Consider the following 12,695-nt stretch of genomic DNA (forward strand, 5'->3'; position numbering starts at 1 on the left):
TTCATAACCTATTTTTTTGCCCCACAATCTCAATAATCCAGCTTTGATTTCCAATTCAAACTCCATCCCACAATCTGCAAAATAAAATAATTGTATTTGTTAGGGTTCTTGATATTTAACACTGTTTTATGCCCTTTTTTTTTTGTAAATGTCTCACATTTCTTTCTGAACCAAGCACTTTGTTCAGATCACACTAGATGACCTTCTGTCCAGACTGGCTAATTGGTAGCAAAACACTAAACGCCAGACTAGCTGTACTTGTGTGTTTACCTGTTGTTTTTCAATGGGTTCTGGGTGACTCCTCCTCTGGCAGTCATGGAGGGATTTGAGAAGAATGCAGCAGTATTGAAAAAAGGAAGATAAAATCATATCATTAGTGAACAGGCATATAATTATCACAGTTATAATTAGCCTTTCAAAGTCAACAGACTAAGATGTGGAGTGGATGCACTGCAGTGGATGTATTATTCACATTTATTACGTACACATTATATTAGAGGAACAGTGGTTAAGGCGTTTCTTTGCATAACTGCAGTGGTAAATACACAAAGGAAGTTCACGCCAAACTATTGACTCATAGCAACAGACGTGTACTTGTATTATTTGCATTCCTGCCATATGACACCTAAACAGTGAACCCTTTGGTTAGCTTTTTATTTGAACACTGATCTAGGACCAGATTAATTCCCCTTACAAAACTTCCTTATCCAGTATGATAGGAAGCACAAATTGGATCCAGATTATTGTAAATGGATACATCAATTCATGTTTCATCACATGTTTCTTTTTACACAGACTGTGCTACTGAGTTGAGTACTTTCTTGCCAAATTATGACAGCATAACAAGTTAGCCTGCTATATTTTGGTCAGTCATTTATATATATAGGCCAGAACAAGGTATGTAAGAGTTAAGGTATTACTTCATTATTGCAATGTCAAAGATTAGTTTATTGCACAATTTAGGCATTGTAATTTCACTACAGCTTAACATGTAAACAATATAAAAGGAGAACACTTTAAAATAAGTTCCCATTATTTAACATTAGATAATCCATTAACTAAAATGAACGAACAATGAGCAATATATTTATTTTTTTATCTTTGTTAATGTTAGTAAAAATATAACTGTTTACTGTTAGCTCAAATCCATTAATATTAACAGAAATAACTTTTTACTTTGTGTAAATGTTTTAAAATTAACAAACTAAGATTGATAAATGTTTAGATGTATTTTTTATTGATAGTTCATGGTAACTAGTGTTAACAAATGGAACATGTGGAAAGTGTTGCCTATAAAACAAAAATTTAATATAAATTCACCTAATTTCTTATCGATTCTACTTAAAGTTTCCAAATAAATAGTTAACTAAAAGTTAAACAAATTGAACCTCATCGTAAAGTGTTGCCTAAGACTGAAATTGCATTTAAAAGCACCTGATTTCTATGAATGTTCCTCAAAAGGTTTCCAATATCAAAATGTATGTATCACAAGACAGGATTCTCATCAAAATCACTTTAGTTTCCAAATTAATCTGGACACAGCAACATGGCATGCAATTACGCAGGAAAAGATGTTTGATTACAGTACACATGCTTGAAGTGCAGAACACGAAGACAAGCACAAAAAAATAAAGATACTATTTACAGCAAATACAGCAACCGTGAACAAGTGCAGTAGTTAAATCAGTCAATTAGTTTCCCAACATTCCTGGTCTAGTTTTAGAGTGATAGTGCCATGATCAAACCTCTTAATTTTGCTTGTTATTGAGGTTCTACTGAAGTCAAGTTTGCATTCTTTGTATTCCGTAGTCAGCTAGATAGCATCTTACTTATGCTTTGTGCATTAGCTTAGCTATAGAGAGAAAGGCTTGTTGGAGACCCAGTCCCTTCAGGGCGCTGCAAGCTTGGATCTCCCACACCCGATTGGTGTAACGATCCAGCTCCAGCAATGTAGACACCTCTCTAATATTCATTGAGTTTTGCAGATCATTTTTGTTAGCCAGCACCATCAGGGGAACTCCTTTCAAATGTTCATCACTCAGAATCTTCTTCAGGGCTTTCTGAGCTTCAGCCATCCTGGCACGATCACTGCTATCCACCACGAAGACCAAAACCTTACACTCCTCTAGGTAGTATTTCCAATTGGGCCTCATGGTTCCTTGTCCCCCAACATCCCACACGGTCAGTGAGGTCTTCTTGTCCAGCTGTACAGTCGCAACATTGAAGCCCACAGTAGGCGAGGTCTCCATCACCACACCACGCTGCTGCCGGTACAGCAAAGTCGATTTTCCAGCCGAATCCAAGCCCATGAGGAGAACACGTGGAGTCTGTTTATTCTGTTTAGACGTAATGGCGCCCATCCTGATTCGGACCGAATTCAGACACCTGTCTGTATCTTGGAAGGTTCAGACTGGCATCTGGCGGAGTCCTTGATTGCACTCTTTGTTTTATGTGCGTATGCTAAGCAGAAGCGAAAGTATGTTAACGGATATACGTAGCTGGAACTACAGCTGAGGACTGAGGGTGCCACTACTAAAATAGAAGAAGAATATAATGATAACAACAATAATAATGGACCAACTTTATATTTTGTCTTTACCTATGCCAACATCAAAATTAATAAATATATATAATTAACTTATCGTATACGATGTGTTTTTCAAAAATCCGGCGTGTAGTTCCCAGTTATTCATGTAAATAATTTCATGTAATTAATATTTACACTGTCGACCCTACCCTTTAAACCTAACCTAAACCTACTTTATGAAAATTAAGCATTTACTAAAACAGTTACTACTACAACCATGATTAATTTTCGTGAGTGTACATTTACACCTAATACTAACCCAAACCTTAACCATAAACCACAGATTAAAGTCCCGCCCCCTTTTTTCTCCTGGCTTCTGCTTCAACCAATCCATGAAGTAGGAGTGACGTACAAGCAGCCTCTGATTGGACAGTTGAGCAGGCGTTCATGAAGCCGTAGCAACAGTGATCAGGAAACAAGTGAGTTTGTTTTCTCTCTGATGTGTACGCTTTTCTGTGGACAAAGCTGGTGCTACAGACTAGAGGTACTGGATAACTCGCTAATCACATGCTCCCAAACTCCTGTAGTTACTAGGTATGTTTTGTGGCGTTGTCTTGATGTAAACCGTTTTTCTGTAGTCTATCTCATGTGCCGATGGAGCGATGCAGTAGCTGTCAGGCTAACTGAGCTTGCTGATACGTAATGCGAGCCTGCAGGAAGATATGTTTAAACCAATCCTGCTTATTTAACGATTTCTTTCAAGTGCACATTACACAATAGGTGACAGAGCAGTCTTCTGTTTGCTTTTGATTTTACTTTTGATTTTGCTACACGGACGTGACTGATCCCTGATCAGCTGTAAAAGTGACACAGAGGCAATTAAATCTGTAACTAGTGAGTTTTAGCAGTTGGTCCGTTATAAAGGACTAACGTTACACTGAAATGTTTGAGTGACAAAACAACAGATGAATATGCTTTATGACCCATCAGTTCAGAGCTGTTCCAAACACAAAAGCCTTTCTGTGTGCTGTGTAAATTGTTGTGAGCTGAGTTTTCATGATATATAATATCAAACCAAGTGCAGTGGTCATCTAACATCCTTGTTAAGAAAGTTTACCTCAGATTAATCTTCAAATAATAATTGAGCTGAGCATAATATCAGAATGAATCAGAAAAAAATCATTTGATACTGAAGACTGGAGTAATGATGGTGAAAATTCAGCTTTGTCATCACAGCAATACATTATATTGTAAAATATATTAAAACAGAAAATAGTTTTTAAAAATGTTCTATTATATAATATAAATTTTTTAAATGTATTTTTGATCAAATGAATACATGAGAGCGTGAGAGTCTTCTTTTGAAAACATTTCAAAAGTGATAGTGTATGTGTCCGGTTTCCAAGGCACACGCTGCAGGTATCTTGCTTCCAAACCCCATCCCCTGCTCTTACGAAGGAGTGTTGCCATGGTGGATGTGAGTAAGTGGCCTCTCTTCACCCTCTTGAGCGCACAGGAGCTCGCCTCCATACGACAGGCATGCATCTTTGGAGCATCTGCGAATGAGGCCATCTATATCACCCACGATGACGAAGTAAGCTGATCAAGAAACTGATAGTCTCTTCTTTATCTGTGTGAGTCTTGTTGGTGTAAGCTTACATGGCCTGTTTTAGTCATTTGTATTGAAAGAATTAAGGTTCGCGAAGGGCTTCTGTACCATCATATGAAAACTAATCTGGATGTCCTGACACAGGTGTACGTGTTGGGTTTGAACTGCAGTAATTGTCTGGGCACTGGAGACAGTCAGAGCACAGTTGTTCCTAAAAAGCTGGACTGTCTGACAGGGAAGAAGCTGGTTAGTTTAAGCTATGGCAGTGGCCCTCATGTTCTGCTGGCTACAGAAGGTAAGTACAAGCTTGAATTCATATATTCTACATAAAACTGAAAGTTTGTTGTTGCTTTGCCTATAGTTAGAGGTGTAATGCGAAATCACTTGCCTGTCTGGATATATTACAGTTCTATTTAAATGTTTAAACATAGTAATGGGTGTGTATTTTATACTATTGCCTTATTCAAAGTGCTTTCTTCTCTTTACAGAGGGGGAGTTGTATGTATGGGGGCATAATGGATACAGTCAGTTGGGCAATGGGACGACCAATCAAGGTGTGTCTCCTATTTTGGTGTCTACTAACCTGCAGAACAAGAGAGTGACTGAAGTTGCCTGTGGCTCTCACCACTCTTTGGCTCTAACCCATGAGGGTGAGGTGAGGCTTGGGAACAGTTTTCCATCACATTTCAATTGAGTATGGAAGCCTGTTTTCACCACTTTGGTAAATGCTTTGATTTATGGCATAATTATGACATTTTTTGTCATAATTGACTTTGTGATTGACTGTTTATTTGTTATGTCATAATTTTGAATTGTATCTTATAAAAAAAAACTTTATTTGCATAGCGATTTATACAATACAGATTGTGTCAAAGCAGCTGTACAGTGTCAAACAGGAAAACAGTTTGTCAGTAATGCAAGAGGCCAATAACAAACAGTAAATCTTCCAGTTACAGTCAGTTCTTTGATGATTCAGTGATGTCATCATCCAGTTCAGCTCTCTTCCAGTAGTGTTTGTGCAATCAGTCAAGCGTCCCCAACTAAGCAAGCCAAAGGCGACAGTGGCAAGGAACCACAACTCCATCAGTGATAGAAATAGAGAAAAATTCCTTGGGAGAAACCAGGCTCAGTTGGGGGGTCAGATGAAACCATCATGGCGTGGTTTAAATCCAGGCTGTAACACATGGCAGATTGTGCTTGACAGAACCCAGCTAATATGGTTGTACATCCGGATTCTAGTAAGAACTCTAGCTGCTTTGTTTTGGAATAGCTGGAGTTTGTTTATTAAGCGTGCAGATTCAGAACAACCACCCAATAAAGCATTACAATAATCTAACCTTGAGGTCATGAACGCAATAATTAACATTTATGCATTTCTCATGAATTTGATCTTTTATCTCATTAACACGACATAGTTTCCCACAAATGTGTGAATTAAATCATGTTTTGGTAAATGATCATTATTTTTCATATTTGGTGGAAATTGGCTTCCATACATAAGAGATTGGACATTTAACCTAATATTGATTAGTTTTCTGTCAACAATGCCATTGAAAAATCACAGATGAGTTGCAATAATGTCACATTGTATTATTACATTTAGATATAATCCAGCCTTGACCCAAAAAGAAATAAAAACCTGTTCAAATTGATTAAAAACAGCAGAACATATGCTAGACTAGCAATTGTAACCCCTGTTGTAAAGTTGGCGAATTTGCTTTACGATAAAACAGCATAATGGGACAGCATAATGTCAGCATAAGTTGTGTTTATCCCAGAATGTCTCTTTTAAAGAAGTATCTCTCTGAGATGTACTCTTTTATTTGGGGCAAGAGAGTTATAGGCTTTAGTGGACCACAGACTGATTCAGCTGTGTTTCTCACATGGAGTTATTTTTATGTCACCCTTTTCCCATTTTGGCTGATTTAAAATTCTGCTTATTGGTTAAAATACCCAGATCAACCTATTGGTGCACAGATATGTCCATTAATTCAGCATGACATACTGTGAATCTGATGGCATGGACTAATCAAATAGTTTCAGAATATAGAGGTTTCTGTTAAAATTGCTGTGTTTCACATGCTAATCTCATAATCCAAGCAAAATCTCTCCTGTTTCTTTTTCATGTAACAATTTGCCTTTTATCAGTCTCTTTAGAAACACTTCAGTAGTAGGTTAAATATGTAGGTTACATTTTAAAGGGTATTAGGTGGATTTAGGTTTGACATAACCCTCCTCTCTTTCCTCATCTGTTTAGCAAGTATAGTTAGCTGCTTAGCCTCGTTGTGCTCGCTGTAATAAGGAGCATGTGAACTTTTTTGCTAAGCTCTGAGTGCTTTTGTTCTCTCTGTGACTACTAAGATCAGCTCGGGTGTAAAACTCTGTGTTTGTCTGTGGTAATAATTCCTATTTGGCTTCATTAAAAGCTATAGCTGTACCTCAAACACCATGTTCTTAGACAGGTGTTTTTATTAATTAATATTTTTAGCTTAACGTCCCTGCTAATTGATTGTATGTCATCCTAGGTGTTTGCGTGGGGCTACAACAACTGTGGTCAGGTGGGTTCAGGGTCCACCGCCAACCAGCCAGCACCCCGCAAGGTGTCCAACTGTCTGCAGAAGAGAGTGATGGTCAGTATAGCCTGTGGACAGACTTCATCCATGGCTGTGGCAGATAATGGCGAGGTAAGAGATGAAATTAACCTTCCTGTTTATGGAAATATGCAGCGTGCTATGTAAAATATTGTGTTGTAGCTGGGTTGCTTGTTTGTTAATGGTGAAATGTGTGTGCATTTCAGGTTTATGGCTGGGGTTACAATGGCAACGGCCAGCTAGGGTTAGGCAACAATGGGAACCAGCTGACACCATGTCATTTGATTGCGCTACAAGGCTTCTGTGTGGTTCAGGTACGAAACACAAGATCTGCCATGTTTTCACTCAGATTATTAGTTGTACGTGAAATAATATGGTAATATATACTACCATTCAAATGATTGAGGTCAATAAGATTATTGTTTGAAAGAAAGTAATACATTTATTTCGTAAGAATTCAAAAGCAGTTGATCAAGAGTGTCAGTAAAGGCATTTATAATTTTTTACAAAAGATTTCTATTCCAAAAGAAAGCTGTTCTTCTAAATAACTGTTCATTAAAGAATCCTACAAATTATTTTTCCACCAAAATATAAGAAATGTTTCTTGAGCTCCAAATCATTATATCGGAAAGATTTCTGATTAGTCATGTGACAGGAATAAGTATTGTCTATTTTAAATATTAAAATAGAAGATTAATTTTAATTTGTAATATGATTTAATGGTACTGTTTTTACTGTATGATCAATTCAAATAAATAAAGGGTTGGTGAGCATAAGATACTTCAGAAACATTTTTAAAAAATGTACCGGCCAAACCTTTGAACAGGAGTGCACATAAACACAAGAATTGACAATGAAGAAACAAGCATTTCGTTTTTCCACACAACTCATTTGATTAATATTGATTTTTTTTTATGTAAATGAATGGAAAAATTGTAAAACATGTCACTGTGTCACTTTAACAGATTGCTTCAGGTTATGCTCATTCTCTAGCACTGACCGATGAGGGCCTACTTTATGCATGGGGGTCCAACACTTACGGCCAGCTGGGCACTGGCAACAAGAGCAACCAGCTCGGCCCTGTACAGGTCATGGCTGAGAAAGAAAGGTAAAGGGCTTTCATTCACTGACTCGGTTCTAAAAGGTGCTATTGTTAACTAAAAAAAAAAAATCAAGAATTGTTGCCTTGGCAGAATAACTGAAATAAAGTAATTTTACTTTAAGGTATAAACATTTCTAAAACTGAAATAAAATTAAATTAAAGCTAAATAATAATTAAAAAGAAAACTGATCATATAAAAATAAAAAAGCTTATTCTAAATATTAATTAATACTACAATAGCAAGTAAATAATACTAAATGATCACTGTTCCAAATACCATATACAGCCTTTTTATACAGTATATAGTGTCCTAACCTTCAAACTATTTTGAAATCAAATTTGGAATCAAAAGCTAACAATGTGAAACTCTTTAAGTACAAAAAATCCATACCATTCAAAATACTGAGTAAAAAAGTCATTTTCTTAAATACTATATTGTCTGAAATATATTTGTAATCAACAATTTTCCTGATTCTGTAATTTTGTTTTTCCCCACTGATTCCTTACTAACACTTACAGAATATCCAAAATCCCCAGTGCTTGAAACAGCCTTTGTGTCAAAAGCCTTCCATGAAATGTTTCTATCATGTGGAGTGCATGATGTTGACGTTTGCATTTTTTCAGACTGAGTTTGTCATTGTTAGTGTGAATTGTTGCAACCCAGGGAGATTTCCTGTTGGTCTAGCGAGAGCTTCCTGTAAGTCATCATGTTTCTGGTGTAGTTTAAAGAGTAGCTTTCTTGTACTAACTCTGTGGATAAACTACAGTTATCTCTGCTAATGTCAGATTGGTTTAAATAGAAGGAAATGCATAATAACTGAAAATCAACCCAGTAATCTCTAATGCAGTGTTATAAATACTCTTGTCTCGGTCCTTTCCCGTTTGGTGTGTATCCTGCCTCATGTCCCTGCTCTCCACCACCTTGGCCTCCTGCGTGTCTTCCTGCTGTTTTGACTCCGCCCCTTCCCTCCACCAGGATTGTGGAGATCGCCGCCTGTCACTCCACACACACCTCTGCAGCAAAGACCCAGAGCGGTCAGGTGTTCATGTGGGGTCAGTGCCGGGGACAGCCCATCGTGCTGCCGCACCTCACACACTTCACCAGCACGGACGACGTCTTCTCCTGCTTCGCCACGCCATCTGTGATGTGGCGGATGATTTCCATGGGTGAGTTTGTGTTGTCATCTGTCATTGTTCTGATGTCTAGTTCTCTTTGGCTGCTCTGTTGTTTGAATCTCAATGTTATTTAATGTGCATTAAAACAGAAACAGATTCTGCAGAAACTGCTGTTACATAGCTGCTGTGTTTGTTATCAGAGCATGATGACTTCCTGACCGTGGCCCAGTCCCTTAAAAAAGAGTTTGACAGTCCTGAGACCTCTGACCTCAAATTCAGCATTGACGGGAAGTACATCCATGTCCACAAAGCTGTTCTCAAAATCAGGTGATGTCCTCATGGTTAATAACTGGTGTATTAATGTGCTCACTTGGTTACTGCTAATTACAACTTTATTCTCTTTTATACCATTTCTGTCTCCTGATTTCAGGTGCGAGCACTTCAGATCAATGTTTCAGTCGCACTGGAATGAGAACATGAAGGAAGTGATTGAGATCGACCAGTTCTCGTATCCGGTGTACCGCTCTTTCCTGGAGTTCCTCTACACAGACAGTGTGGATCTTCCTCCTGAGGACGCCATTGGTGCGTTCATTTTAGGACTTGAGAAATATTCCAGCGAACTTATTGATGAGTTTAAGAAACCCTTTAAAATGGACCGAAACTTCACCAAGTAGAAAAAGGCTCTTTCTCTTACCTAGTGGACTCCTATCTCATTTTTGTTGCCAGGTTGCAGTTCACTTTCCATTCACACAAATTGTTCTATGGACTATATGTCTCTAAAATAGTCTATAAAGTGAAATATTATTGATTTTTATTTTTATTAAAAATAGTAAAAATAATATATGAATCATTATTATTATTATTGTTATTTACAATAATATAATTATCCCAACAACAATGATAACAGCAATACATCAGTAATCATTTGTTGTTGTTATTAACAATAGAATAGTTGTCACTTACAATAACAACAATACACCAGTAATAGTTAATTATTAGTATTTACAGTAATATCATTGATTTTATTTTCAACAATACATTGATAATGATTAGTTATTATTATTTACATGAATATAATTCTTATTTACAATATCAATAATAGCAGTAAATCAATAATTATCAGTTGTTGTTATTATTAACAATACTTTAAAATTGTTAAGATAACCAAGTTTCGTATTCTATGCTTTATCTCCTGCTGTTTTAAAGGGTTAGTTCACCCAAATATTAAAATTATGTCATTAATGACTCACCCTCATGTCGTTCCAAACACATAAGACCTCCGTTTATCTTTGGAACACGGTTAAGATATTTTAGATTTAGTCCGAGAGCTCTCAGTCCCTCCATTGAAACTGTGTGTTCGGTCTACTGTCCATGTCCAGAAAGGTAAGAGAAACATCATCAAAGTAGTCCATGTGACATCAGAGGTTCAGTTAGAATTTGTTGAAGTATCGAAAATACATTTTGGTCCAAAAATAACAAAAATTATGACTTTATTCAGCATTGTCTTCTCTTCTGTGTCTGTTGTGAGTGCGTTCACAACAGTGCCCTGACGCTGCTGACATGTTATCTTTGTTATTGGGCGCACCAGAAAACATGTCAGCAGCATCATTAATGACATAATTTTAATTTTTGGGTGACCTTTAACAACCAAAAACATTTGGAATTGTAAAAATTAAGTTAACCATGTTTTTACAAAGTATGTTATAAAACAAAAGAAAATTCAGGATGGTCAGAACATTTTTTTTAATAGTAATCATAAATGGATTTGGATGTCTCTCACAGGGTTATTGGATCTGGCAACCTCATACTGTGAAAACAGGCTGAAGAAGTTGTGCCAACATATCATAAAGAGAGGAATCACTGTGGAGAATGCTTTCTCTCTGCTGTCTGCTGCCATCAGATATGATGCTGAGGTAACGGTACACCTCTCTGGACACATGGCTTGTCAGAGCACTTAAGCAGACACCTGTTTTAGCTCCTTTCTGTCTTATTTTTTTGTTTGCTCTTTGCAATTAAACGACAAGTAAAATCCTTTTGAAAGGTAATACCGAAACTCAATATTGTAAGCTTGTAATGCTAATCATGGATGGTAATGTTGATTGTTCTTGCTCGCTTGTTGGTTCACTCATAATTGCACATTCATGCTTTCTTTCATGTGAAGGATCTAGAGGATTTCTGTTTTAAATTCTGTGTGAACCACTTGACTGAGGTCACGCAGACAGCTGCGTTCTGGCAGATCGACGGCAACATGCTGAAGGAGTTTATCTCCAGAGCCGGCCACTGTGGAGCCTTCAAAAACTGACTCCGACTGCCCCCAGATACACAGCGCTCAAAGTATTAGACAAGGAACCCATCTGTTACCCATCTGTCCTCCTCACAGCTAGTGGGCGCTGTGACACCAGACAGTCTTTAACACACAGCGCCCCCTGTTGAGTAGGAGAGGAACTTCATGAAGAAGAGACGATGTCTGTGTTAGTCTCATCTACAACCATTTCATACTCATCTGTTACATAAGATAGTTGATTGCCAAGTGCTAATGACAGAGTGTTAGCACACTGTAATAAAATGGGAGTGTGTTTGAGCCAAACAGAGGCAGAATTTAATTGTATTACTTAAACATGCACCACTAAAAAGCTGACAAAGAGACTAATTCATTGTTTTCATTCTGTTTTGTACCTTATACGTTTTTGCACCGGTCACTAATCAGACTTGTTTTCTTGCAGTGATGCAGTGCATTGATTGTTTTCTGTTGGCTGGGATCTGTAAATGTGCATTATATCAGATACAGTCAGAAGAATGTAGTGATCTGGCTCTTTATGTTGTTGACTCAGTTTTGTCTAAATGTTATTGACCAAAATAATTTCTGTTATGTGATGTTTTTGTTTTTGCTTGATTTGAGTCTTAAAACCTTTTCTTCAGATTAGGAAGACCACTGTTTGCTATCGCTTGGTTTAGTCTCTGCCGCCACTGTGAATGACTAAAGCTTAACTTAGTAATTAAGCTTGCACTTAACCAGTCTGATGTTTAAATTTGCTAAAATATAAGTATTATTCATAGTTGCACTAGTAGTTTCCTGTACAGGAGCTGCTCATGTAAGATCACTAGAGAGGGAATATGACTCTTTACAGTTGCACATTATTATAGGTGTGAAACACTTAGATTTCATAATGCTAATGGCTATGGTAAGATTTGTTTTAAATTTTTTGAACATATTAACCAACTGTATTTGTTTTTCCACATGTATATACTGTACAGTTTTTACATTCATTTTGTAAAATAATCTGTGCACATTATGTGTGCAACAGTTTCTCTTGTAAATTATAAAACCTGATACTATAAAGATAAATAAAGCTTTTATGATAAGTTGCACTGGGTATTTTTTTTTTATTATTATTATGTATGCCAATATGCCAGCATATTTATTTTCTGTAGATGTATCTATTTAGAGTGTAAAACATGAAATATGGAAATATTTGCGTTTAACTTCATAACACAAATCAGATCATGCCTTTATTAAAAATTATTTAATATTAGAATTATAACGTGAATATAATTATTAAATGTATTTTAAATTATTTAATAATTTTATTAATTATTAATTTGAGCAATAGCATTGTTTTTTTTTATATAAATGTGCTAAAATAAAGTTAATCAGCTAAATAAGTTTATTTAAATATAGCTAAAATAAATTTATTGCAACGACTTAGGCTACCATAAAAAAAAATTGTAAATTCAATAAATCATTTTTTT

The 12,695-nt window shown here is 36.5% G+C and overlaps 2 protein-coding genes across 4 annotated transcripts; one reads left to right on the plus strand and one right to left on the minus strand.

Annotated features, from left to right (window-relative positions):
- Positions 1-1,498: 1,498 nt before the first annotated feature.
- On the minus strand, positions 1,499-2,860 carry LOC128018626 (ADP-ribosylation factor-like protein 11). Its single transcript, XM_052604245.1, has one exon. The coding sequence runs from the start codon at positions 2,358-2,360 to the stop codon at positions 1,830-1,832; it is 531 nt and encodes a 176-aa protein (XP_052460205.1). The 5' UTR covers positions 2,361-2,860; the 3' UTR covers positions 1,499-1,829.
- A 20-nt stretch (positions 2,861-2,880) lies between these two features.
- Positions 2,881-12,314, plus strand: LOC128018607 (RCC1 and BTB domain-containing protein 1-like). 3 transcript variants are annotated; one of them, XM_052604225.1, is made up of 12 exons: positions 2,881-3,006; positions 3,934-4,121; positions 4,281-4,431; positions 4,625-4,791; positions 6,662-6,820; positions 6,934-7,041; positions 7,693-7,835; positions 8,806-8,996; positions 9,146-9,272; positions 9,376-9,527; positions 10,728-10,858; positions 11,107-12,314. In XM_052604225.1, exons 2-12 carry the CDS (start codon positions 3,996-3,998, stop codon positions 11,245-11,247), a joined length of 1,596 nt encoding a protein of 531 aa, XP_052460185.1. In that variant the 5' UTR covers positions 2,881-3,006; positions 3,934-3,995; the 3' UTR covers positions 11,248-12,314. The 3 variants fall into 3 exon arrangements, with proteins under 3 accessions (XP_052460185.1, XP_052460183.1, XP_052460193.1); XM_052604223.1 differs by having other exon boundaries at positions 2,962-3,121; XM_052604233.1 differs by having other exon boundaries at positions 2,990-3,071.
- The last annotated feature ends 381 nt before the right edge of the window (positions 12,315-12,695 follow it).

The sequence above is a fragment of the Carassius gibelio genome, chromosome A1 (assembly GCF_023724105.1).
Source record: "Carassius gibelio isolate Cgi1373 ecotype wild population from Czech Republic chromosome A1, carGib1.2-hapl.c, whole genome shotgun sequence".
Taxonomy (NCBI): domain Eukaryota; kingdom Metazoa; phylum Chordata; class Actinopteri; order Cypriniformes; family Cyprinidae; genus Carassius; species Carassius gibelio.

Excerpts from the sequence above, each read along its gene's own strand:
- LOC128018626 (XM_052604245.1), bottom strand. The coding sequence starts at position 2,360 with ATGGGCGCCATTACGTCTAAACAGAATAAACAGACTCCACGTGTTCTC.
- LOC128018607 (XM_052604225.1), top strand. The coding sequence starts at position 3,996 with ATGGTGGATGTGAGTAAGTGGCCTCTCTTCACCCTCTTGAGCGCACAG. Across the intron at positions 8,997-9,145 it reads GTGGCGGATGATTTCCATGG|AGCATGATGACTTCCTGACC; the intron begins GTGAGTTTGTGT and ends GTTTGTTATCAG. Across the intron at positions 9,273-9,375 it reads AAAGCTGTTCTCAAAATCAG|GTGCGAGCACTTCAGATCAA; the intron begins GTGATGTCCTCA and ends TCCTGATTTCAG.